At 51.7% G+C, this 26601-nt stretch overlaps 2 protein-coding genes across 3 annotated transcripts in view; one reads left to right on the plus strand and one right to left on the minus strand.

Moving 5' to 3' along the window:
* Window positions 1-12026, plus strand: part of LOC144610993 (creatine kinase U-type, mitochondrial-like) — a 40539-nt gene extending 28513 nt beyond the window's left edge. For both annotated transcript variants that reach the window (XM_078430076.1, XM_078430077.1), the window contains exons 8-10: window positions 4649-4783; window positions 10168-10293; window positions 11789-12026. In XM_078430076.1, the coding sequence (XP_078286202.1) occupies window positions 4649-4783; window positions 10168-10293; window positions 11789-11905 (378 nt within the window). In that variant the 3' untranslated portion in view covers window positions 11906-12026. The remainder of the gene's footprint in view (window positions 1-4648; window positions 4784-10167; window positions 10294-11788) is intronic.
* Window positions 12027-21640: 9614 nt separating this feature from the next.
* LOC144610870 (G-protein coupled receptor 161-like) lies at window positions 21641-22731 on the minus strand. The gene is made up of 2 exons (XM_078429839.1): window positions 21786-22731; window positions 21641-21739 (listed from the first exon to the last, which is right to left on the minus strand). Exons 1-2 carry the CDS (start codon window positions 22647-22649, stop codon window positions 21641-21643), a joined length of 963 nt encoding a protein of 320 aa, XP_078285965.1. The 5' UTR covers window positions 22650-22731.
* Window positions 22732-26601: the final 3870 nt, after the last annotated feature.

A 26601-nucleotide genomic window follows, 5' to 3' on the forward strand; every position in this document is an offset into this window, starting at 1 on the left:
CTTTCAAGAGAGAGCTGGATAGAGCTCTTAAGGATAGCGGAGTGAGGGGGTATGGGGAGAAGGCAGGAACGGGGTACTGATTGAGAGTGATCAGCCATGATCGCATTGAATGGCGGTGCTGGCTCGAAGGGCCGAATGGCCTCCTCCTGCACCTATTGTCTATTGTCTATTGTCTAAAAGTGACGAGAGAGATGAAACCAATAAGTCTCGTGTGACTTATTAATTCAATAATATCATGGGAATAAGTACAGGTGTCCATCGTCGTAGGAAGGAACTGCAGACGCTGGTTTAGAGTGAAGATAGACACAAAATGCTGGAGTAACTCAGCGGGACAGACAGCATCTCTGGAGAGAAGGAATCCTGTCACCCATTCCGTCTTTCCACAGGTGTCCATTGGTTGTGTATTTGTGGACAACCTATACTGGGAATGGGGGAATGGTGCTAAATGGAGGCAAGGAAGATTGCAACGTTATTGGATCAGGGAGATCCCTGGTGGTCTTGAGGGATTTGGGACCGGAGCAGAATGGGATAAAGGCAGACGATAGCATCAAGTGGGGAGAGAATGATGATGTCATAGCAGAAGGCCATTTGGCCCGTCGTGTCTGTACCTGCGCTACAGAAGAGTGATTTGACTCCCCACCCCATCGCCCGTCCATTCAGCGGACTTCCAGCACCACCGTTGAACCCGTCTCCACTCCTCCCCCAGCACCACATTCCGACCCAAACACTCACTGCTGTTTCAAACAAAGACAACCTTCATCTCGGTTTTTTTGTTTGCTCTGCCAAACACCCACAGTCTCTGACCCCTGGTTCTGGACTCCCTCTGACAATGGGAACAGTCTCTGTCCACTCCGCACCATTGAGAATTTTAAAACCCCTCTCACTGACCTGCCCAGTGAACGACAATCCCGACTTCTTCAGTCTTATGTTTAGAATTGAAGCCTCTCGGCCCCGCGGTCAAATCCCACCCGCACCCCTGCCAAACCTTTCCCAACCCTTTCAGAAGTTCTTGTTCCCTGTGTTTGTCTAAGGTGTGCCATGACTAAGGTGTACCTTTGCTATTGAGGGCGTGCAGCGCAGGTTCACTAGGTTAATTCCCGGAATGGCGGGACTGTCATATGTTGAAAGACTGGAGCGACTAGGCTTGTATACACTGGAATTTAGAAGGATGAGAGGGGATCTTATCAAAACGTATAAGATTATTAAGGGGTTGGACACGTTAGAGGCAGGAAACATGTTCCCAATGTTGGGGGAGTCCAGAACAAGGGGCCACAGTTTAAGAATAAGAGGTAGATCATTTAGAACGGAGATGAGGAAAAACTTTTTCAGTCAGAGAGTTGTGAATCTGTGGAATTCTCTGCCTCAGAAGGCAGTGGAGGCCAATTCTCTGAATGCATTCAAGAGAGAGCTGGATAGAGCTCTTAAGGATGGCGGAGTCAGGGGGTATGGGGAGAAGGCAGGAACGGGGTACTGATTGAGAATGATCAGCCATGATCACATTGAATGGCGGTGCTGGCTCGAAGGGCCGAATGGCCTCCTCCTGCACCTATTGTCTAGTGTCTATTGTCTCTGACTCACTTGCCCATTCAGGTTCTGCCACTATTTTACAAGCCTGGTTCCTGCCAGGTTTGTATCACTTTGGAAAGCTGCCCTGTCCATTTCAATGCCACAACCATAAACAGACCCAGATCTCTACGCCTGCTTCCCATTTGAAATTATGCCCTAATGTTTATTTTCTCATTCCTCCTCCTAAAATTCAATGTGCAACATTGTGCAACAGTCTGTTCGAACTCCTTCCATCGGGCAGACGATACAAGGCCTTCTATGCCCGCACCTCCAGACTCAGGAACAGCTTCATCCCCAGGGCCATAGCTGCTATGAACCGGTCCTGCTGAGCCGGATGGCCACAACGCATAGATCAACTTGCACTTTACCCTGTCCAAAACTGTTATAACTGTTCGTTTCATTGGGTTGCTGCTGTCTAAATTACCTAAATTAGTGCATCGTATGGGAGGCGCATTCCCAATCTCGTTGTACCCCTGGGTACAATGACAATAAAGATATATTGTATTGTATTGTATTGTAGAACATAGAACAGCCCAACACAGGAACAGGCTCTCCTTGGCTCCTGCCTAATAATGTTGCAAACTGCCTTGCCCCAATTTAGTACCTTCTCCCATTCTCAGTACAGGTTGGTCCCAATGGACACCCATTCCTTCTCTCCTGAGATGCTGCCTGACCTGCTGAGTTACTCCAGCATTTTGTGATACCTTCGATTTGTGCCAGCATCTTCACAACCTGTGGACACCTGTACTTACAAATGAGTTCCTATATTGAAACATATAAGATAATTAGGGGATTGGACACGTTAGAGGCAGGAAACATGTTCCCAATGTTGGGGGAGTCCAGAACAAGGGGCCACAGTTTAAGAATAAGGGGTAGGCCATTTAGAACGGAGATGAGGAAGAACTTTTTCAGTCAGAGAGTGGTGAAGGTTTGGAATTCTCTGCCTCAGAAAGCAGTGGAGGCCAGTTCGTTGGATGCTTTCAAGAGAGAGCTGGATAGAGCTCTTAAGGATAGCGGAGTGAGGGGGTATGGGGAGAAGGCAGGAACGGGATACTGATTGAGAGTGATCAGCCATGATCACATTGAATGGCGGTGCTGGCTCGAAGGGCTGAATGGCCTACTCCTGCACCTATTGTCTATTGTCTATTGTCTAAATAACTGAAATGAATTAATGTACACAGTGTATGTACATATGTTCATTCCGACAAACAGCAATTAGTTTCCTCTCTCACCACTTTTAGTAATTGTTCTTCCTTATCAGCTTAGTTTAGAGATACAGCTCGGAAACAGGCCCTTCGGCCCACCGAGTCCGTGTCGACCAGCGATCCCCGCACACTTACACCATCCTACACACACTAGAGACAATTTACAATCGTACCAAACCAATTAGCGTACAAACCTGTATGTCCTTGGAGTGTGGGAGGAAACCGGAGCTCCCGGAGGAAACCCATGCAGGTCATGGGGAGAACGTACAAACTCCATACAGACAGCAGCCATGGTCAGGATCGAACCTGGCTCCCTGGCGCTGTGAGGCAGCAAACCTAGTTCTACATGCTTTTTAGTTTTTACAATTTTAGTTGTAAACACACAACATGGAAAGGGCCCTTCTGCCCACGCCAACTACCTATCACCCGTCCACACTAGTTCTACGTTGTCCCACTTTGCTCATCCACTCCCTACACACTAGGGGGCATTTTCAGAGGCCGGTTAACCTACAAAGCCACAGGTCTTTCAGATGAGGGAGGAAACCAGAGCACCCGGAGGAGACTCACACGGTCACAGAGGAGAACGCGCAAACTCCGCACAGACAGCACCCGAGGTCAGGATCGAACTCGGGTCTCTGGCAATGTGAGGCAGCAACTCTACCACCTGCACTACCCTGCCACTCCCTTTTGTTGCCCATCATTTCAATACTGTGCAGATGTGGTTACCTCGCGATTGAATTTGTGTGTTTTCCAACTGATGGGCAAAATCAACCTACGCACACGTGTAAAAATGAGAGCGGCCCTTACACTGAGAATGGCTGGTACCAAATTCCTCCTGCCAACCACCTCCTCACTCCACCAGCCTGGGCCTCGTTCCTTGAGCCTCCTCACAGTTCATTGCACTTCCAAGTCTCATCCCCAAGTATGGGGATTTTGTCCTGTGCACTCAAGTCAACACAGGGATCCCAACAGTGATCCCTGGGGAATGCCAGTGTACACTCTACGCCAGCCGGGAAGAATCTTTCCCTGCCTTCCACCCGGCCCTCAGCCAGTTTTCTATCCATGTGGCTCCAGCCTCCTGTATTAAACATCTTGATAAGACTAGATGTCAGGGATGGTGGGGAGAAGGCAGGAGAATGGGGTTAAGAGGGAGAGATAGATCAATCATGATTGAATGGCGGAGTAGACTTGATGGGCCGAATGGCCTCATTCTTCTCCTATCACTTATGAACATGAACTATTGTGTGGCACTTTATCAAAAGCCTTGTGGATGTCACGTCAACCACATTCCCCTCACAGATCCTCTTTACTGCTTGATTAGTAAGTTCACAGGGAGAAGGCAGGAGAATGGGGTTGAGAGGGCAGAGCAGATTCAATGGGCTGAATGGCCTAATCCTGCTCCTATGTCTGGAGGTCTTAAAACCATCATATTAATTGGATACAATTTGCCTTCAAGATATACTGTATATGCTGCTATTCACTGATCTTGTAGGAAGGAACAACAGATGCTGGTTTACACCAAATATGGACACAAAATGCTGGAGTAACTCAGCGGGACAGGCAGCATCTCTGGAGAGAAGGAATGGGTGACGTTTCAGGTTGAGACCCTTCTTCAGACTCCTCTTCAGTTTGAAGAAGGGACTCACCCCGAAACGTCACCCATTCCTTCTCTCCAGAGATGCTGCCTGTCCCGCTGAGTTACTCCACCATTTTGTGTCTGTCATTCTCTAATCTTCTCTCACTGACGAATCCAGCATCTGCAGTTCCTTCTGGTCCAATGGCTGTGAACTCCACGCAACTTTACATTTTTCACCGTTGCCAATGTCGTGATGTTTGGATGGAAGACATGTGCTCATGTGAACCATGTTCCCCCCCAGGTGGAGAGGCTGATCTCGGAGAAAGGCTGGGAGTTTATGTGGAACGAGCGGCTGGGCTACATCCTGTCCTGCCCGTCCAACCTGGGCACCGGGCTACGGGCCGGGGTGCACATGAAGCTGCCCATGCTCAGCAAGGTACCGCTACCCCGCGAGGCACCGAGCCTCACCGCACTGCGCACAGGGGGGGGCCACACCGCCCATCTCCGCACCCTAGACTGATGCAAAACACTGGAGTATCTCAGCGAGTCAGGCAGCATCTCTTGAGATAGACACAAAGCGCTGGAGTAACTCATTGGGTGAGGCAGCAACTCTTGAGATAGACACAAAGCGCTGGAGTATTATCTCAGTGGGTCAGGCAGCATCTCTGGAGTTTAGGCACAAAGTGCTGGAGCAACTCAGCGGGTCAGGCAGCATCTCTGGAGATAGACACAAAGCACTGGAGTATCTCAGTGGGTCAGGCAGCATCTCTGGAGTTTAGGCACAAAGCGCTGGAGTAACTCAGCGGGTCAGGCAGCATCTCTGGAGAAAAATAAAAGGTGACGTTTCGGGTCGAGACCCTTCTTCAGACTGAGTGTCGGGGGAGAGGGAAACCAGAGGCATCAAAAGGTTCAGAACAAATTAGAGCCGGCACCGGTGACCAAGGAAAGGTGGAGCCCACAATGGTCCATTGTTGGCTGTGGAAGAGGTGATAAATGGATATGTGGATGCAAACGGTGGAACCTGCAGGACGACTAGGGCGGGGGAGGGGCGGAGAGAGGGGAAATGCAAGGGCTACTTGAAATTGGAGGTTTCAATATTCATACCGCTGGGCTGTAAGCTGAAAGAGTTGACCCCAACAGCACCTCTCTGTATCTGACTCACACTGCCCTGTGAGTGAATGATGGCACACTCGAGAGGGAGATTGACTCTCTGTCTAACCCGGACCATCAAATTGTGCTTCTGATTCTGACAGATGTTAAATGTTCGGAGCCAAGAGACACCCATCTGCAACTTGTATTACCCAGAGCCTGGGAGCATGTAGTGGGTTAGTGCGGAGGGAGCTTTACCTAACCTCTAGCCTGTCCTGTCAATGCCTTGGCAGCCTGTAGTGGGACAGAGTTGAGGGAGCTTCAGTCAGTATGTATCTAACACATCAGTCTGTTTGATGGGACAGTGCAGAGGGAGCTTCACTCTGTGCCTAATCTGTGCACTCAATGCCAATAGACAATAGACAATAGGTGCAGGAGGAGGCCATTCGGCCCTTCGAGCCAGCACCGCCATTCAATGTGATCATGGCTGATCATTCTCAATCAGTACCCCGTTCCTGCCTTCTCCCCATACCCCCTGACTCCGCTATCCTTAAGAGCTCTATCTAGCTCTCTCTTGAATGCATCCAGAGAATTGGCCTCCACTGCCTTCTGAGGCAGAGAATTCCACAGATTCACAACTCTCTGACTGAAAAAGGTTTTCCTCATCTCAGTTCTAAATGGCCTACCCCTTATTCTTAAACTGTGGCCCCCATGTTCTGGACTCCCCCAACATTGGGAACGTGTTTCCTGCCTCTAACGTGTCCAACCCCTTAATAATCTTATACGTTTCGATAAGATCTCCTCTCATCCTTCTAAATTCCAGTGTATACAAGCCTAGTCGCTCCAGTCTTTCAACATATGATAGTCCCGCCATTCTGGGAATTAACCTAGTAAACCTACGCTGCACGCCCTACGCTGCACGCCCTACGCTGCACGCCCTACGCTGCATGCCTTGACAGTGTTTTACGGGATGGTGCAGAGGGAGCTTCAGTCTGTATCTAACGCATCCGTGCCCTGGGTTTATTTGATGGGACGGTGCAGAGGGAGCTTTTGTCCAACCTCGGCAGCCAATGCCTTGTCAGTGTTTGACGGGACAGGATAGATGGAGCTTTATTCTGAGTCTAATGCGTCTCTGCCCTAGAATTGTTTACGTGGCAGTGTAGAGGCAGCTGTACTCTGCGTCTAACCCACGCTACCCCTGCCCTGGGATGTCCTGTGAAGATACATCAAGGCAAAGCACATAATGCAATGGATTCAAAATATAAAGGGAAAAACATTGATTGAAGTATTGTGCAATAATTTCCCAACATCTATAAGACTTTGCTCGAGAAATTGGATTTGGTTGGAATCAAGGTCATCTTTACTTTAGACTTTAGAGATATAGCGCAATTAATTGACTTCGGTAAAGATTGTAAATGAGTCCCATTGTGTGGGATTGTGCTAATGTACATGGGGCGATGGTTGGTGCAGACTAGGTAGGCCGAAGGGCCTGTTTCCGTGCTGTATTATTAAACTAAACTAAACTAAACCATGTGGAGATACTGAGGAAAATGATGTTGAGGGTGGAAGATGATTCATGATCTTGTGATCGGTGGGCTTGAGGGGCCGAATGGTCTCCACCTGCTCCTATCCTTTATGTGTCTCGTCTCCAATATAACGGCCCATTCTCACCCCGGGGGGGGGGGGAGATCGTGCACTGACTGTTATGGGGCAGGCGGTCTCATAAGGTCATCGGGTCATAAGTGATAGGAGCAGAATTAGGCCATTCGGTCCATCAACTCTATTCCGCCATTCAATCATGGCTGATCTATCTCTCCCTCCTAACCCCATTCTCCTGCCTTCTCCCCATAACCTCTGACACCCGCACTAATCAAGAATCTATCTCTGCCTTAAAAATATCCACTGGCTTGGCCTCCACAGCCTTCCGTAATAAGGTGGATGAATTAAATGTGGAGATAGTTATTAATGATTATGATATAGTTGGGATTACGGAGACATGGCTCCAGGGTGACCAAGGCTGGGAGCTCAACATCCAGGGATATTCTATATTCAGGCGGGATAGACAGAAAGGAAAAGGAGGTGGGGTAGCGTTACTGGTTAGAGAGGAGATTAAAGCAGTGGAAAGGAAGGACATTAGCTTGGAGGAAGTTGAATCGATATGGGTAGAGCTACGAAACACTAAGGGGCAGAAAACGCTAGTGGGAGTTGTGTACAGGCCACCTAACAGCAGTAGTGAGGTTGGGGATGGCATCAAGCAGGAAATTAGAAATGCATGCACTAAAGATGCAGCAGTTATAATGGGTGACTTCAATCTACATATAGATTGTGTGAACCAAACTGGCAGGGGTGCTGAGGAAGAGGATTTCTTGGAATGTTTGAGAGATGGTTTTCTAAACCAACATGTCGAGGAACCAACGAGAGAACAGGCCATTCTAGACTGGGTATTGAGTAATGAGGAAGGGTTAGTTAGCAGTCTTGTTGTGCGAGGCCCCTTGGGCAAGAGTGATCATAATATGGTAGAGTTCTTCATTAGGATGGAGAGTGACAAAGTCGATACAGAAACAAGTGTTCTGAACTTAAAGAAAGGTAACTTTGAGGGTATGAGGCGTGAATTGTCCAAGATAGACTGGCGATTGATGCTGAAAGGGTTGACGGTGGACATGCAATGGAAGGCATTTAAAGGTCGCGTGGATGAACTACAACAAGTGTTCATCCCAGTTTGGCAAAAGAACAAACCAGGAAAGGTAGTGCATCCGTGGCTAACAAGGGAAATCAAGGATAGTATTAAAACAAAAGATGAAGCATACAGATTAGCCAGAAAAAGTAGTCGGGAAGTGGTGTTAGGTAAATTAAATGGATTAAAGGCAGATAAATCCCCAGGGCCAGATAGGCTGCATCCCAGAGTGCTTAAGGAAGTAGCCTCAGAAATAGTGGATGCATTAGTGATAATTTTTCAAAACTCTTTAGATTCTGGAGCAGTTCCTGAGGACTGGAGGGTAGCTAATGTAACCACACTTTTTAAAAAGGGAGGGAGAGAGAAAACGGGGAATTATAGACCAGTTAGCCTAACATCGGTAGTGGGGAAAATGCTAGAGTCAGTTATTAAAGATGTGATAGCATCAAATTTGGAAAGTGGTGAAATCATCGGACAAAGTCAGCATGGATTTACCAAAGGCAAATCATGTCTGACGAATCTTATAGAATTTTTCGAGGATGTAACTAGTAGAGTGGATAAGGGAGAACCAGTCGATGTGTTATATCTGGACTTTCAGAAGGCCTTCGACAAGGTCCCACATAGGAGATTGGTGTACAAACTTAAAGCACACGGTATTGAGGGTTCAGTTTTGAGGTGGATAGAAAATTGGTTGGCGGACAGGAAGCAAAGAGTAGGAATAAACGGGTCCTTTTCGGAATGGCAGGCAGTGACTAGTGGGGTACCGCAAGGCTCAGTGCTGGGACCCCAGTTATTTACAGTGTATATTAATGATTTGGACGAGGGAATTGAATGCAATATCTCTAAGTTTGCGGATGACACGAAGCTGGGTGGCAGTGTTAGCTGCGAGGAGGATGCTAGGAGGCTGCAGAGTGACTTGGATAGATTAGGCGAGTGGGCAAATGCATGGCAGATGCAAAATAATGTGGATAAATGTGAGGTTATCCACTTTGGCGGCAAGAACAGGAAAGCAGAGTATTACCTGAATGGTGACTGATTGGGAGAAGGGGAGATGCAACGTGACCTGGGTGTCATGGTGCACCAGTCATTGAAAGCAAGCGTGCAGGTGCAGCAGGCAGTGAAGAAAGCGAATGGTATGTTGGCATTCATAGCAAGAGGATTTGAGTTTAGGAGCAGGGAGGTTCTGCTGCAGTTGTACAGGGCCTTGGTGAGACCGCACCTGGAGTATTGTGTGCAGTTTTGGTCTCCTAACCTGAGGAAAGACGTTCTTGCCTTAGAGGGAGTACAGAGAAGGTTCACCAGATTGATCCCTGGGATGGCGGGACTTTCATATGAGGAAAGACTGGATAGACTGGGCTTATACTCGCTGGAATTTAGAAGACTGAGGGGGGATCTTATAGAAACATATAAAATTCTTAAGGGGTTGGAGAGGCTAGATGCCGGAAGATTGTTCCCGATGTTGGGGGAGTCCAGAACCAGGGGTCACAGCTTAAGGATAAGGGGGAAGTCTTTTAGGACCGAGATGAGAAAACATTTCTTCACACAGAGAGTGGTGAGTCTGTGGAATTCTCTGCCACAGAAGGTAGTTGAGGCCAGTTCATTGGCTATATTTAAGAGGGAGTTAGATGTGGCCCTTTTTGCTAAAGGGATCAGGGGGTATGGAGAGAATGCAGGTACAGGTTACTGAGCTGGATGATCAGCCATGATCATATTGAATGGCGGTGCAGGCTCGAAGGGCCGAATGGCCTACTCCTGCACCTATTTTCTATGTTTCTATGTTTCAAATTCCACATATTCACCACCCTCTGACTGAAGAAATTTCTCCTCATCTGCTTCCTAAAAGAACGTCCTTTAATTCTGAGGCTGTGCCCTCTAGTCCGAGACTTTCCCACTAGTGGAAACATCCTCTCCACATCCACTCTATCCAGGCCTTTCACTATTCTGTACGTTTCAATGAGGCCCCCCGTAGTTCATTGTTCTAAACTCCAGCGGGTACAGGCCCAACACTCGCTGGAGTTTGGAGACACCGGTCAACTAAATGGGCTCCCATGTTTCAGGATCCTCGCTTCGCCAAGATCCTGGAGAACCTGCGGCTGCAGAAACGCGGCACGGGGGGAGTGGACACGGCCGCCGTGGGCGGTGTGTTCGACATCTCCAACCTGGACCGGCTGGGCAAGTCCGAGGTAGGTCAACGGAACCTTTCCTCCCTCCCACGCCAGGCTTGCACCACTGCCTAGGCCGCTGGGTTGGAGAAGGGAGGGGGGGGGGGGATGTGGGGAGGGGGGGGGGGAACGGGGAAGATGACGGAGAGGAGGGGATGAGGCAGAGGAGAGGGAAGGGTGGGGGTGGGGTGCCACAGGAAGACAAAGTGGGAGGAGGAGGAGGAGGAGGTTGAAGATGGAGAAAAGGGAGTCGGGCTGTGAAGGGAGGGCAGGAGGAGAGGGGGAAAGGGAAGGGGAGCAGAAGAGGGTTTTAGAAGATGGAGGAGGATTGGAACAGAGGAAGGTGTAGTCAGGAAATGGATTGAGGAGAGAGAAGATGGAGAGGCAGAGGAAGGAGGCTGGGATAGGATGAGGTGTAGAGGGGGAGGTGATGTGCGGGGTTAAGGGGGGGGCTTTGGGTAGGGGTGGGGGAGGGAGGGGTGTGGTGGGGCATTGGTTAGGGATGGGGAGGGAAGGGGTTATGTGGGGCATTGGGTAGGGGTGGGGTGGGGGTGGGGGAGTGAGGGGTGGGGTGGGGTGGGTGGGGGAGGGAGGGGGTGGGGTGGAGTGGAGGGAGGGGTGGGGGTGGGGTGGGGGTGGGTGGGGGGAGGGAGGGGGTGGGGTGGGGGGAGGGAGGGGTGGGGTGGGGGTGGGGTGGGGGTGGGCGAGGAAGGGGGTGCGATGGGGTGGGGCAAGGGAGCGGGTGGGGTGGGGCATTGTGTAGGGATGGGGAGGGAGGGGGTTGCGTGGGGACATTGGGTAGAGGTGGGGTGGGGGAGTGAGGGGTGGGGTGGGGGTGGGGGTGGGCAAGGAAGGGGTGGGATGGGATGGGGCGAGGGAGCGGGTGGGGTGGGGTGGGGAGAGGGAGGGTTGGTGGGGGAGGGGTGGGGTGGGGCATTGGTTAGGGATGGGGAGGGAGGGGGTTGTGTGGGGCATTTGGTAGGGGTGGGGTGGGGGAGGGGGAGGGGTGGGGGAGAGAGGGGGTGGGTGGGGGGAGGGAGCGGGTTGTGTGGGGCATTGGGTAGGGGTGGGGTGGGGGAGGGGTTGGGGGAGGGGGTGGGGGAGGGAGGGGGTGGGGTGGGGAGAGGGAGGGTTGGTGGGGGAGGGGTGGGGTGGGGCATTGGTTAGGGATGGGGAGGGAGGGGGTTGTGTGGGGCATTTGGTAGGGGTGGGGTGGGGGAGGGGGAGGGGTGGGGGAGAGAGGGGGTGGGGTGGGGCATTGGGTAGGGGTGGGTGAGTTGGGGAGGATGGGGGTCGGGTGGGGGAGGGAGGGGGTTGCCTGGGGCATGGGGTGGGGTGGGGGAGGAAGGGGGTGGGGAGAGAGGTGGTGGGGCATTGGGTTGGGGTGGGGGGTTGTGGGAGGAAGGCGGTGGGGTGGGGGTGGGGTGGGGGAGGGGTGGGGGAGGGAGGGAGGGAGAAGGGGGTCAGTCCTCCACTGTATCCCCTGGGCCATGCTGAGGTTTGCTGCCCCCTGCAGGTGGAGCTGGTCCAGGTGGTGGTGGACGGGGTGAACTACTTGACCGAGTGCGAGAAGAGACTGAAGAAGGGGCAGGACATCAAGGTCCCTTCACCGCTGGCCTCAGGCAGACGCTGAGCTCCCTCATCCCACTCCGTCCGTGTGCTTGACGTGTTGTTAACGTGTTACTGCGGCTTCCTCTGAATGTTTCCCAGCAACAGCTCAAATAAACTCCGTGGGCTGTATCCACTGCACGTACCGTGGCTGTTTGCGATCAGTTTATTGTTCACCTGACCAGCTCACCTGGTGACCATGGGGGAGGGTGAGGTGTAGAGGGGGAGGTGATGTGGGGGGTTAAGGGGGGGCTTTGAGTAGGGGTGGGGGAGGGAGGGAGGGGTGTGGTGGGGCATTGGTTAGGGATGGGGAGGGAGGGGGTTATGTGGGGCATTGGGTAGGGGTGGGGTGGGGGTGGGGGAGTGAGGGGTGGGGGTGGGTGGGGGGAGGGAGGGGGTGGGGTGGGGGGAGGGAGGGGTCCCATCACTGACTGGGTCATCAGACCAACCCCTGACCCACCGCTGATGTGGGGGCGACCGGGACTGGGGGGTGGAAAGAGTGCAGAGAAGATTTACGTCAATGTTGCCAGAACCCGAGGATGTGAACTGTAGGGAGAGGTTGAGCAGGCTGGGACTCTGTTCCTTGGAGCGCAAGAGGATGCGGGGTGATCTTACAGAGGTGTTCAAAATCATGAGAGGAATGGATCAGGTAGACGCACAGAGTCTCTTGCACAGAGTAGGGGAATCGAGAACCGGAGGACATAGGTTAAGGTGATAAGGTGAGGGGGGGGTGGGAAGGTTTAATAGGAACCTGAGATGGGTAACCTGAGAGGGCGGTAGGCGTATGGAACGAGCTGCCAGAGGAGGTAGTTGAGGCATTTAAGCAATATTTAGACAGGTACGTGGATAGGACCTGGAAGGATATGGGCCAAACACAGGCAGGAGAGGGATATGGGCCAAACAAAGGCAGGAGAGACATGGGTAGATGGGACATGTTGGCCGGGGTGGGCAAGTTGAGTTGAAGGACCTGTTTCCATGCGGTATGACTCTGAGACTCTTGTCTGATTCCCAATTAATCGACAGCACAGAAACAGGCCTGCCAACAGAGTTTGCCTGCACCTGGCGTACTTACCTCAAAACATTTCCTATCCATGTACCTGTCCAAATATCCATTAAATGTTGTTATAGTACCTTCACACAGAGAGTGGTGAGTCTATGGAATTCTCTGCCACAGAAGGTAGTTGAGGCCAGTTCATTGGCTATATTTAAGAGGGAGTTAGATGTGGCCCTTGTGGCTAAAGGGATCAGGGGGTATGGAGAGAAGGCAGGTACGGGATACTGAGTTGGATGATCAGCCATGATCATATTGAATGGCGGTGCAGGCTCGAAGGGCCGAATGGCCTACTCCTGCACCTATTTTCTATGTTTCTATGCCTCCTGTGGCACCTAGTTCCACATACCCACATATCTCAAGTTAAGACAAGTTTATTTGTCACATACATATACAAGATGTGCAGTGAAATGAACGTGGCAATGTCTGCGGATTGTGCTAAACTACAAAACAGAATAGAAAAAAAATGTAACACAAAAAAAAATTAATAGTAAATTAAATTTAGTCCCTGGTGATATGAGAGTTAACAGTCCTGATGGCCTGTGGGAAGAAACTCCGTCTCATCCTCTCCGTTTTCACAGCGTGACAGCGGAGGCGTTTGCCTGACCGTAGCAGCTGGAACAGTCCGTTACTGGGGTGGTAGGGGTCCCCCATAATGTTGCTGGCTCTGGATCTGCACCTCCTGATGTATAGGTCCTGCAGGGGGACGAGTGTAGTTCCCATTGTGCGTTCGGCTGAACGCACTACTCTCTGCAGGGCCATCCTGTCCTGGGCAGAGCTGTTCCCAAACCAAATGGTGATGTTTCTGGACAGGATGCTCTCTACAGCCCCAGAGTAGAAGCACTGAAGGATCCTCAGAGAGACTCTGAATGTCCTCAACTGTCTGAGGTGGTAAAGGCGTTGCCTTGCCTTACTCACCAGTGCGGCAATGTGTGTTGTCCATGTCAGATCTCTGTGTGGAACAGTTGTTCCTAAGGTTCCTTTTATTTATTTCCCCTCTCACCTTAAACCTCTGACCTTTGGTTTCCCCTACCCTGGTGAAAAGTGTGATCGACCATCTTATCTATACCCTTTTCATTTTATACATCTCTGTAAGATCCCTACTCAGCCTCCTGTGCTCCAGGGAATAAAGACCTCTCATCTGATCTCTCCTCATAACTCAAACCCCTCCAGGTACGGCAACATCCTTGCAAATCCCTTATGGCAAACCAGCATCTGCAGTCCCCAGTCAGCATTGTGTAGGAAGGAACCACAGGTGCTAGTTTACGACGAAGATCGGCACAAAATGCTGGGGTAACTCAAGCAATAACCCTTATTCTTAAACTGTGGCCCCTGGTTCTGGACTCCCCCAACATTGGGAACATGTTTCCTGCCTCTAACGTGTCCAACCCCTTAATAATCTTATACGTTTCGATAATATCTCCTCTCATCCTTCTAAATTCCAGTGTATACAAGCCTAGTCGCTCCAGTCTTTCAACATATCACAGTCCCGCCATTCCGGGAATTAACCTAGTAAACCTACGCTGCACGCCCTCAAAAGCAAGAATATCCTTCCTCAAATTTGGAGACCAAAACTGCACACAGTACTCCAGGTGCGGTCTCACTAGGGCCCTGTACAACTGCAGAAGGACCTCTTTGCTCCTATACTCAACTCCTCTTGTTATGAAGGCCAACATTCCATTGGCTTTCTTCACTGCCTGCTGTACCTGCATGCTTCCTTTCAGTGACTGATGCACTAGGACACCCAGATCTCGTTGTACGTCCCCTGTTCCTAACTTGACACCATTCAGATAATAATCTGCCTTCCTATTCTTACCACCAAAGTGGATAACCTCACACTTATCCACATTAAACTGCATCTGCCATGCATCCGCCCACTCACACAACCTGTCCAAGTCACCCTGCAACCTCATAGCATCTTCCTCACAGTTCACACTACCACCCAGCTTTGCATCATCTGCAAATTTGCTAATGGTACTTTTAATCCCTTCACCCAAGTCATTAATTTCTTTTCTCCAGAGATGCTGCCTGACCCGCTGAGTTACCCCAGCACTTTGTGTCTATCTCCAGCCAGCACTGTCAGGTGTCATGAGGTAAAGTCATTCACAGCCCAGTACACTCAACAGGAAATTAATGGATTCAGGGACAGTGTCTTCCCAGCTGTTATCAGGCAACTTAATCATTCTACCACAACCAGAGAGCAGTGCTAAACTACTGCCTACCTCCTTGATGACCCTCGGACTATCCTTGATCGGACTTTGCTGGCTTTACCTTGCACTAAACACTATTCCCTTATCATGTATCAATAGGCTGTAAATGGATCGATTGTAATCATGTGTTGTCTTTCTGCTGACTGGTTAGCACGCAACAAAAAAGCTTTTCACTGTACCTCGATGCACGTGACAATAAACTAAACTGGACTAAAACTGAACTAAAATGAAACAAGTCATAATGAACATAAGGTCTGGCTGAGAACTTGAGATCTATGAATATTTATTGCCTTTCTCGGTAAAGCTGAAGGCTAAGCTCCATGTTTCAGCTCTCGGACAGCATCAGTCATCCCCAGCTATCTACAAGGATTTTAAACACAAAACGCTAGAGTAACTCAGCGGGTCAGGCAGCATCTCAGGAGAGAAGGAATGGGTGACGTTTCGGGTCGATTCAGTCCACCTTAACCAACCTGATCTCCCGGTGGCTCAGCACTTCAACTCCCCCCTCCCACTCCCAGTCTGACCTTTCTGTCATGGGCCTCCTCCATTGTCAGAGTGAGGCCCACCGCAAATTGGAGGAACAGCACCTCATATTTCGCTTGGGCAGTTTACACTCCAGCGGTATGAACATTGATTTCTCTAACTTCAGATAGTTCCTCTGTCCCTCTCTATCCCCTCCCCCTTCCCAGTTCTCCCACTGTCTTCCTGTCTCCTACTACATCCTATTTCTGTCCCGCCCCCTCCCCTGACATCAGTCTGAAGAAGGGTCTCGACCCGAAACGTCACCCATTCCTTCTCTCCTGAGATGCTGCCTGACCTGCTGAGTTACTCCAGCATTTTGTGTCCACCTTCGATTTGAACCAGCATCTGCAGTTATTTCCCTATACAAGGATTTTATTCTCGTCTGAATAACTAAGATGTTTATTACCACATCACTAACTCTGAACAATTTCAGTTGATCTTTCCCAGACTCGGTGAGTGTCTCTGCCCAAGACTGCAGGAAATGTCAGAGTTGTGGCCCTAGCCCAGTCCGGCACATAGACAGGCCTCCCCACACCATCTTTACTACACCTTGTCTACGGAAAGCAGCCCAGCATTATCAAGGACTTTTCTCACACCGGTCATTCCCTCTTCTCCCGTTGCCCTAATTTGAGGAAGGACATCCTTGCTATTGAGGCAGTGCAGCACAGGTTCACGAGGTTAATCCCCAGGATGGCGGGACTGTCGTATGAGGAAAGATTGGAAAGACCGGGCTTGTATTCGCTGGAGTTTAGAAGGATGAGAGGGGATCTTATAGAGACGTATAAAATTATAAAAGGACTGGACAAGCTCGATGCAGGAGTAAATGTTCCCAATGTTGGGGGAGTCCAGAACCAGGGACAACACAGTCTAAGAATAAAGGGGAGGCCATTTATATCTGAGATGAGAAAAAAACCTTTTCATCCAGAGAGTTGTGAATTTGTGGAATTCTCTGCCACAGAGGGCAGTGGAGGCCAATTCACTGGATGAATTTAAAAGAGAGTTAGATAGAGCTCTAGGGGCTAGCGGAATCAAGGGATATGGGGAGAAGGCAGGCATGGGTTACAGATTGTGGATGACCAGCCATGATCACAATGAATGGCGGTTCTGGCTCGAAGGGCCAAATGGCCTCCTCCTGCACCTATTTTCTATGTTTCTATGTTTCTAAGGTACAAAAACATGAAAGCACACGCTGGCAGATCAGAAACCACCTCTTCCTTGCTGTTATCAGGCTACTGAACGGCACTCCCATAAGCTAGGGTGCAGTCCTGATCTCATTGAACACAGTGCAGTACAGCACAAGAACTAGACCTTTGGCCCACAACGTCCGTACCGAATATGATGCCACTTGCCTGCCTGCACATAACCCATATCATTCCATTCCATGCATATCCGTATGCCTATCCAAACGTCTACGCATGTAAATAAAGTGTATTCAATGTATTTTGGTACAAGTGACAATAACAAACCAACACCAATACTTTTTCCGTTAGGTTCCCAGCGATACGTCCATTCCTCGTCATTGTCCATTGGAGCAATGTCCGCTACCCCAGTCACTGCCCATGCCCATCGCCCCAGCTCCAATGCCCATCCACCCAGTCACAATGCCCAATTGGTCTAGTTGTACCGGGCCCTGGTGAGACCGCACCTGGAGTACTGTGTGCAGTTTTGGTCTCCAAATTTGAGGAAGGATATTCTTGCTGTTGAGGGCGTGCAGCGTAGGTTCACTAGGTTAATTCCCGGAATGGCGGGACTGTCGTATGTTGAAAGGCTGGAGCGATTAGGCTTGTATTCACACTGGAATTTAGAAGGATGAGGGGGGATCTTATTGAAACATATAAGATAATTAGGGGATTGGACACATTAGAGGCAGGAAACATGTTCCCAATGTTGGGGGAGTCCAGAACAAGGGGCCACAGTTTAAGAATAAGGGGTAGGCCATTTAGAACGGAGATGAGGAAGAACTTTTTCAGTCAGAGAGTGGTGAAGGTGTGGAATTCTCTGCCTCAGAAGGCAGTGGAGGCCAATTCGTTGGATGCTTTCAAGAGAGAGCTGGATAGAGCTCTTAAGGATAGCGGAGTGAGGGGGTATGGGGAGAAGGCAGGAACGGGGTACTGATTGAGAGTGATCAGCCATGATCGCATTGAATGGCGGTGCTGGCTCGAAGGGCTGAATGGCCTACTCCTGCACCTATTGTCTATTGTCTATTGTCTAATGCCCATCTCCTCAGTTCCAATGCCAATCGCCTCGGTTCCAATGCCCATTAATCCAGTCACAATGTCCATTGCCCCGGTTTACAATGACCATTAGCGGAGTTTACAATGACCATTAGCCCAGTCACAATGTTATTGCCCAGTTTACAATGCTCATTAGCCCACTTTACAATGCCATTGTCCCAGTCCCAATGCCCATTAGCCCAGTTCCAATGCCCATTAGCCCAGTTCCAATGCCCATTAGCCCAGTTCCAATGCCCATTAGCCCAGTTCCAATGTCCATTGATCTAGTCACAATAACCATTGTCCTAGGGTCACCGACCATTCAAGGTTACTATCACAGGGGTTGCTAACAGTTGTCAGGCTCATCCATCACCATCACAGGGGGTCGCGAGTGGTTGCCAGGGTCGTTGAGTGTTGCTAGGGTTAAAGGCAGGACCATTCGAGCCCCGGGTTGTAGGCCCCGTTTCCGGGCGGAGTGGCTGGGCCCCGCTGCCGAGCCCTGTTGCCGTGCCCTGGTGCCGTGGGAAGTTACCAGGCCCCGTTGCCGTGGGAAGTTGCCAGGCCCCCGTTGCCATGCTCTGTTGCCAGGCCCCGTTGCATGGGAAGTTGCCGGGCCCCGTTGCCGTGGGAAGTTGCCATGCCCCGTTGCCATGCTCTGTTGCTGGGCCCCGTTGCCATGGGAAGTTGCCAGGCCCCGTTGCCGTGCTCTGTTGCTGGGTCCCATTGCCGGGGGAAGTTGCCAGGCCCCGTTGCCGTGGGAAGTTGCCAGGCCTCGTTGCCGGGCCCCGTTGCCGTGGGAAGTTGCCAGGCCTCGTTGCCGGGGGAAGTTGCCAGGCCCTGTTGCCAGGCCCCGTTGCCGTGGGAAGTTGCCAGGCCCCCGTTGCCATGCTCTGTTGCCGGGCCCCATTGCATGGGAAGTTGCCGGGCCCCGTTGCCGTGGGAAGTTGCCATGCCCCGTTGCCATGCTCTGTTGCTGGGCCCCGTTGCCATGGGAAGTTGCCAGGCCCCGTTGCCGTGCTCTGTTGCTGGGTCCCATTGCCGGGGGAAGTTGCCAGGCCCCGTTGCCGTGGGAAGTTGCCAGGCCTCGTTGCCGGGCCCCGTTGCCGTGGGAAGTTGCCAGGCCTCGTTGCCGGGGGAAGTTGCCAGGCCCCGTTGCCGGGGGAAGTTGCCAGGCCCCGTTGCCAGGGGAAGTTGCCGGGCCCCGTTGCCGTGGGAAGTTGCCAGGCCCCATTGCCGTGGGAAGTTGCCAGGCCCCGTTGCCGTAGGAAGTTGCCAGGCCCCGTTGCCAGGCCCCGTTGCCGGGCCCCGTTGCCATGGGAAGTTGCCAGGCCCCGTTGCCGTGGGAAGTTGCCAGGCCCCGTTGCCAGGCCCCGTTGCCGGGCCCCGTTGCCGGTGGAAGTTGCCAGGCCTCGTTGCCTGGCCCTGTAGCCAGGATGTCTCCAGACAGAAGCAGCTCCTCAGTGGGCAGCAAGCAGGAGCCTGCTGAGCGGAGGGTCCCGGTGGAACGGCGACGGTGCGGGCCGCTGGAGCTCTGCAACTAGACAGGAGAAATGGAGACATAATCTGCATTAGTGCTGCTCCCCAACGAGGCACCACATCTGGCCACAGCTGCCGAGTGACCCTCCCCCCCTGGAGTGAAGCAACAGGTCAGAGAAACTCAACTCAGCACCAAGGCATTTAAAGGCTTTCAGATAGACACATGGCTATGCAGGGGACATGGATCACATGCAGGCTGGGGAGACTGGGGACCTGGCATCATGTTCGGCACAGACATTGTGGGCCGAAGGGCCTGTTCCTGTGTTGAAGACAGACACTAAATGCCGGAGTAACTCAGCGGGACAGGCAGTATCTCTGGAGAGATGGAATGGGTGACGTTTCGGGACGAGACCCTTCTTCAGGTCACCCACTCCATCTCTCCAGAGATGCTGCCCGTCCCGCTGAGTTACTCCAGCACTTTGTGCCTATCTTTGGTTTAAACCAGCATCTGCAGTTCTTTCATACATTGTTCCTTCTCTGGAAGAACAAGGAACTGCAGATGCTGGTTTATATCAAAGTAAGACACAAAGTGCTGGAGTAACGCAACATCTCTGGAGGACATGGAGAGATGACGTCTCAGATCGGGACCTTTCTTCAGTCTAAAGTATCCGGGCATGAAACAGCACATATCCTTGGTCTCCAGAGATGAGTTACTCCAGCATTTTGTGTCTTACTTTTCTCAACTGTTCGATGTTCTATTAATAAATAGTTCATCTGTTTGAGGCAAATTGATCCGGGTGGGATTTAGTCCAGGGTGCCAGGAATGCCTGCCCTGTTCTTTAAGTCATTGTGGGCCGAAGGGCCTATTCCTGTGCTATACTGTTCTATGTTCAGCATGGACACTGTGAGCCGAAGGGCCTGTTCCTGTGCTGTACAGTGCTATGTTCTACATTCATCTGCAGTCCCCTGCTGGCTCCAGGTGTGGGATGGATTGGATTATCTGTCCAAGACCACACATGTCCCGTTCCCCACAACAAACACGCCAGAGACCCTACTTCGATCCCGACTACGGGCGCCGTCTGCACGGAGTTTGTACGTTCTCCCCGTGACCTGCGTGGGTTTTCTCCGAGATCTTCGGTTTCCTCCCACACTTCAAAGACGCACAGGTTTGTAGGTTAATTGACTTGGTATAAACGTAAAATTGTCTCTAGTGTGTGTGGGATAGTGTTAGTGTGCGGGGATCGCTGGTCGGTGCGGACTCGGTGGGCTAAATGGCCTGTTTTCGCACTGTATCTCTAAACTAAACTAAACAGTGGGCATGGTGACTGTACCTGGGGTGGAACACCAATAGAGCTGCTGCCTTACTGCGCCAGAGACCCGGGTTCGATTCTGACTAAGGGTGCTGTCTGTATGGAGTTTGTACGTTCTCCCTGTGACTGCGTGGGTTTTCCCCAGGTGCTCCGGTTTCCTCCCACACTCCAAAGACGTACAGGTTTGTAGGTTAATTGGATTTGGTGAAACTGTAAATTGTGCCTAGTGTGTGTGGGATAGTATGAGTGTGCAGGGGGATCGCTGGTCGGCACGGACGCGGTGGGCCGAAGGTTCTGTATCTCTGAAGTCTAAAGTACAATAGACAATAGACAATAGACAATAGGTGCAGGAGGAGGCCATTCAGCCCTTCGAGCCAGCACCGCCATTCAATGCGATCATGGCTGATCACTCTCAATCAGTACCCCGTTCCTGCCTTCTCCCCATACCCCCGCACTCCGCTATCCTTAAGAGCTCTATCCAGCTCTCTCTTGAAAGCATCCAACGAACTGGCCTCCACTGCCTTCTGAGGCAGAGAATTCCACACCTTCACCACTCTCTGACTGAAAAAGGTCTTCCTCATCTCCGTTCTAAATGGCCTGCCCCTTATTCTTAAACTGTGGCCCCTTGTTCTGGACTCCCCCAACATTGGGAACATGTTTCCTGCCTCTAATGTGTCCAATCCCCTAATTATCTTATATGTTTCAATAAGATCCCCTCTCATCCTTCTAAATTCCAGTGTATACAAGCCTAATTGCTCCAGCCTTTCAACATTCGACAGTCCCGCCATTCCGGGAATCAACCTAGTGAACCTACGCTACGCTGCAGTACCTTGGGTGATGGAGAAGGGAGTCGGGCTTCCTGCCATGTCGGGTCTGCTCACGTCCCGGGCGGGCCCAGGACCTCCCCCGAGACCGGCTGGGCCGACAGACCGAACCACAGGCCCAAGCGCTCCCTGGCCCGGCGCCTGATCTGGCGGTTCAGCAGGGCGTAGAGAAGCGGGTCCCACACGCAGTTGGTGAAGGTGAGCCAGGTGGCGAGGAAGTCCAGCATCCCGGCCGAGCCGTCCCGGGGGAGCGCTGGGCGGCGGCGGAGGTTGGAGATGAAGTACGGCAGCCAGGTGACAAGGAAGGTGGCCACCACGCCAAGGATGGTCTTGGCCGTCTTGACTTCCATCGGCCCCGTCGCGCTCAGGTTAAAGATGGAACTGGAGGACATCAGATCTGCCCACATTCGAGGGAGGCTGGAGTGTCTCAGTCTGAGAGTCGTGGGCTCCTGGAGTCCCAGGCTGCCATTGTGGCCAGTGGACAGGCTGAGGGGGGAGCGTTGGGCCTTGGCTAATAGGCGTTGCCTTGTCACTCGGTATATCAAGTAATAGGATGTGATCATCACCACCGCAGATGTCAGGTAGACCCAGATAAAGACGTAGAGGCCATAAGCCAGGCTCGAACCTCCGTCCGGCCAACTGTAGTCACACAAACACTTGGAAGGGGAAAACCTGTAGAGCCCAACACCAAAGAGTGGGGGCAGTCCGCACAGGAGACCCGTCCACCACAGGAAGGCGATCATCCTCTTCGCTCTGGCCCTGGTCACGGTGAGTATGAAGGGCCGGGCGACCAGGTAGTACCTGTCCACTGCGATGCCCGCCACGCACAGGATGGAGACCAGCCTGAGGGAGAAGGTCAGGAAGCCGCTCGCCCGGCAGGATGTCGGGCCCAGCGGCCAGGCCCCGGCGACGGTCGCCGCGACGACGAGGGGGAGGCCCAGCAGGAGGAGGAGCAGGTCGGCCGCGGCCAGGGATGCCACGAACATGTTGGTGACGCTCCTCAGGGAGGGCGACCGCGAGATCAACGCCAGCACCAGCACGTTGAGCGGGAGCCCGAGGACGAAGACCAGCAGGTAGAGGAAGACCCGGGCGACCGTCTCCACGGGCGACGGCTCTGGTCCAGTACCGTTGCGTCCTGAGGCCCAGGTGGGAAGATCCTCCATGTCACCGGAGCAATGGAGACCAACCGTTCCCTCTGCTCCTGAACGCCCATCGGGTCCGGGCTTCAGTCACTCAGTCACTCAGACGGCAGTGGGTGCATGGAATGAGAGAGGTGTTGAGAGAGAGGTGCGAAAACCGTGTTTAAAAGACACTTGAAGACGTTTAGAGAGATATGGGCCAAACACGGACAAATGGGACCAGCATAGTGCTAGCGGGGCAGCACGGTGGTAGAGTTACTCCCCTACAGCGCCAGGGAACCTGCTTTCAATCCTAACTCCTGGTGCTGTCTGTACGTAGCTTCTACCGTCTCCCCGTGACCAATGTAAGGTTGTCTCCGGGTGCTCCGGTTTTCTCCCACACTCCAAAGATGTACAGGATTGCAGGCTTATTGGCTCGGTAAAATTGTCCCCAGTGTGTGTAGGATAGTGTGGATTGATGGTCCCCGCAGACTCGGTAGGCCGAAAGGGCCTGTTTGCACCCTCTCTCCAAACTAGACTAAACATAGATGGGGCATCTTGGTTGGCATGGACAAATTAAGCTGAAGGGTCTGTTTCCACACTGGATAACGTTACAACAGTCCTCCGTTAGGTTTAACCCTTTGATGTCTGATGATTCCTCCACATGGCTACTACAATGGTAAGGTCTTGACTCCAGGATTTCCCACTGATATTGTGGTCTCTGTTGACACTGGCTGGTCGTCTTAGTGCAGGGATTACCTGGAAACAAAGAAGAAACACAGCTCACTGAAGATTTTTAAAAATAACTTTAGTACTTTAGAGATACAGCATGGAGAAACAGGCCCTTCGGCCCACCAAGTCAATGCTGACCAGCGAGGACACGGCACGGTGGCGCGGCGGTAGAGTTGCTGCCTTACAGCGAATGCAGCGCCGGAGACTCAGGTTCGATCCTGACTACGGGCGCCGTCTGTACGGAGTTTGTACGTTCTCCCCGTGACCTGCGTGGGTTTTCTCCGAGATCTTCGGTTTCCTCCCACACTCCAAAGACGTACAGGTTTGTAGGTTAATTGGCTGAGCAAATGTAAAAAAAAAATATTGTCCCATGTGTGTGTAGGATAGTGTTAATGTGCGGGGATCGCTGGGCGGCGCGGACCCGGTGGGCCGAAGGGCCTGTTTCCGCACTGTATCTCTAAATCTAAATCTAAAACAAATCTACACCGTACACTATCCTACACACAAGGGACAATTTACAATGAACAGAAGCCAATGAACCTACAGACGTGCACATCTTTGGAGTGTGGGGGGAAACCGGAGCACCTGGAGAAAACCCACGCAGTCTCTGAGAGAATGTACAAACCCCGTACAAACAGTAGCCGAGGTCAGGATCGAACCTGGGTCTCCGGCGCTGTAAGGCAGCAACTCTACCTTAGAAACTTGGTAATAATTAGCTGTGGCTGTAGCTGTGACTGTGGGTGAGTACATTATCACATTGAAGAAGTCTCCACACTACAATTTCAGGACATTTCTAGATCGAGCTTTCCGTGATAGGTTTGTATGTGGATTGCTAGATGATCAAAATTACTGAACACACAAACACTTACCATTGATCAAGAGATAACATCTCAGGTTGATGACGTTAAATAAAACTAGAAAAGTGCCATGGAATCCTTTAAATCTACCTTCATTTCTACACCGATGGGCCAAAACATTATGCCCACAGACAGGCAAAGTGAATAACATTGATCATCTTGTTACAATGGCACCTGTCAAGGGGTGCGATATATTAAGCAGCAAGTGAACAGTCAGTTCTTGAAGTTAATACGTTGGATGCAGGAGAAATGCATTTGGAGAGAGGAGGGGAGGGGAGGGGAGGGGAGGGGAGGGGAGGGGAGGGGAGGGGAGGGGGGTGAATTGTCAGCCTGAAGTAAATGAACAGGGATATGAAAACATGACTTCCCGTCTAAGGGCAAGAGGCTAACAGGGTGAAGGGAACCAATTGATCCTACCCAGCCAACACAAAGACCATGTCAAGCCACCAGGTTCCAGTCTTTAGGAAAAACAGGATTGGGAAAGTTTGGTCCCAAACATGAATGGTAATGAAGCACCTCTATGTCTGAAGAAGGGTCTCGACCCGAAACGTCACCCATTCCTTCTCTCCCGAGATGCTGCCTACACCCGCTGAGATACTCCAGCATTTTGTGTCTACCTTCGATTTAAACCAGCATCTGCAGTTTTTGTTCCTATACCTCTGTGTCCTTGTGACTCAATGGCAATCCCTCTTTCATATAAACACATACTTGCCCTGAGAACAGCTAAAGCCAGGCAAATTAACAAATAATGTTCAACAGCAAATCTTACATCACCTTGAGAAGTGACCAGCCCAACTATTGTTAGAAACTAACTGCAGATGCTGGTACAAATCGAAGGTATTTATTCACAAAATGCTGGAGTAACTCAGCAGGTCAGGCAGCATCTCAGGAGAGAAGGGATGGGTGATGTTTCGGGTCGAGACCCTTCTTCAGACTATTGTTAACTAGTTTAGTATAGTTAACTATTGTTAACTAGTTTAGGAAGATGCTGGTTTCAACAGAAGACAGACACAAAAAGCTGGAGTAACTCAGCGGGTCAGGCAGCATCTCTGGAGAGAAGGAATGGGTGAAGTTTCGTGTTACATCAATCTGTAGCTTCCCTCTCCCCTGACTCTCAGTCTGAAGAAGGGCCTCGACCCGAAACCTCACCCATTCCTTCTCTCCAGAGATTCTGCCTGCCCCGCTGAGTTACTCCAGCTTTTTGTGCCTGTATTAAGTTAACTTTGTGTCCTTACCAGTCCTGCTCCACGGGCCCTGGACGTGCGAGGATTTCCTGCAGTTTTTGGGGGGAGTTTGTTGCCCCGATCATGGGTGGGAGTTTCCTGCCCGGGCTTCTCCCCCCGTTGGTGATGTGTTCTCGGAGAGGGAGCTCCTGCTCCTGGGATGGTGGTCACCGGGTCACGTCCCCCCTCCTTCTCCCCTGGAGGAAGCAGAGCGTTTCCTGTTTCTGTCCCGCGTTCCTTTGTCGAATCGGCCCAGTCCCCCTCTGGGCATTATCCCAGCTCCAGTCCGTGCACATAGTCAGAGCTGGGATAAAGGGAAAACCGTGACCACCAGGCTCAAGGACAGCTTCCTCCTCCCCCACACAACCAGCAGGCTGCCCAACACTGGGGCAGAGAGATGGAGGGGAGTTGAAACACAAAAGGGGAGGCAATGAGAAGGACAGGGAGTTGCTGGGAAGCACCCAGGTAGAAAGAACCTTTGCACCTCGGTGGAAATGTCCAACACTAGGCACCACTATAAGGCGAGAGGGGGGAGGTTTAATAGAGACTAGACCAAGTGGACCTGTTGGGCCCAAACCTCTCCTGTATTGGTGCAGCACCCTCTCCTCCCCTCCTCCCTCCTCCCTACCCCCCCCTCCCCCCTCCCCCTCCCCCTCCCCTCTCCCCCCTCCCCCTACCTTCTCCCCCTCCCCTCCCCCTCTTCTCCCCCTGCCCTGCCCCTCCCCTCACTGCATCCCCCTCAACCCCCCTCTCCCTCCTCCCCCCCTCCCTCCCTAGGAGATAGATTTAAACTTTAAAATCTGAATAACTTTAAAAACATAACACCGATTTCAATGAAACTTCTTCCATTGGCTCCAAAGGGACGACGATGAGTAAGGTGGGCCTAACATCGTCGCGCTATCGTGAACCGTCTTGGCTGTAGTTCAGGAACAAACAAACAAACAAACGAGAGTTTTAGAGTGTAGATGTGCGGGGCAGGTTTATTTCCCACAGAGAGTGAGAGGGCCTGGACCGTGTTGCCTGGGGTGGTGGTGGAGACTTGTACAATACAGGTGCCCCCGGCTTACGATGCCTCGACTTGCGATAGTTCGACTTTGCGATGGTAAACGGCAGTGACCTGTGGCAAGCCGCCGCTCGCTTCCGCCCACGTGATCGCGTGTATTCAACGCATTTCGATGGAACGGA

This window comes from Rhinoraja longicauda, chromosome 38 (assembly GCF_053455715.1).
Source record: "Rhinoraja longicauda isolate Sanriku21f chromosome 38, sRhiLon1.1, whole genome shotgun sequence".
Lineage (NCBI taxonomy): Eukaryota > Metazoa > Chordata > Chondrichthyes > Rajiformes > Arhynchobatidae > Rhinoraja > Rhinoraja longicauda.

Excerpts from the sequence above, each read along its gene's own strand:
- LOC144610870 (XM_078429839.1), bottom strand. The coding sequence starts at position 22,649 with ATGGAGGATCTTCCCACCTGGGCCTCAGGACGCAACGGTACTGGACCA. Across the intron at positions 21,740-21,785 it reads GCGTGGTGGCCACCTTCCTT|CGCTCCCCCGGGACGGCTCG; the intron begins GTCACCTGGCTG and ends GCCGCCGCCCAG.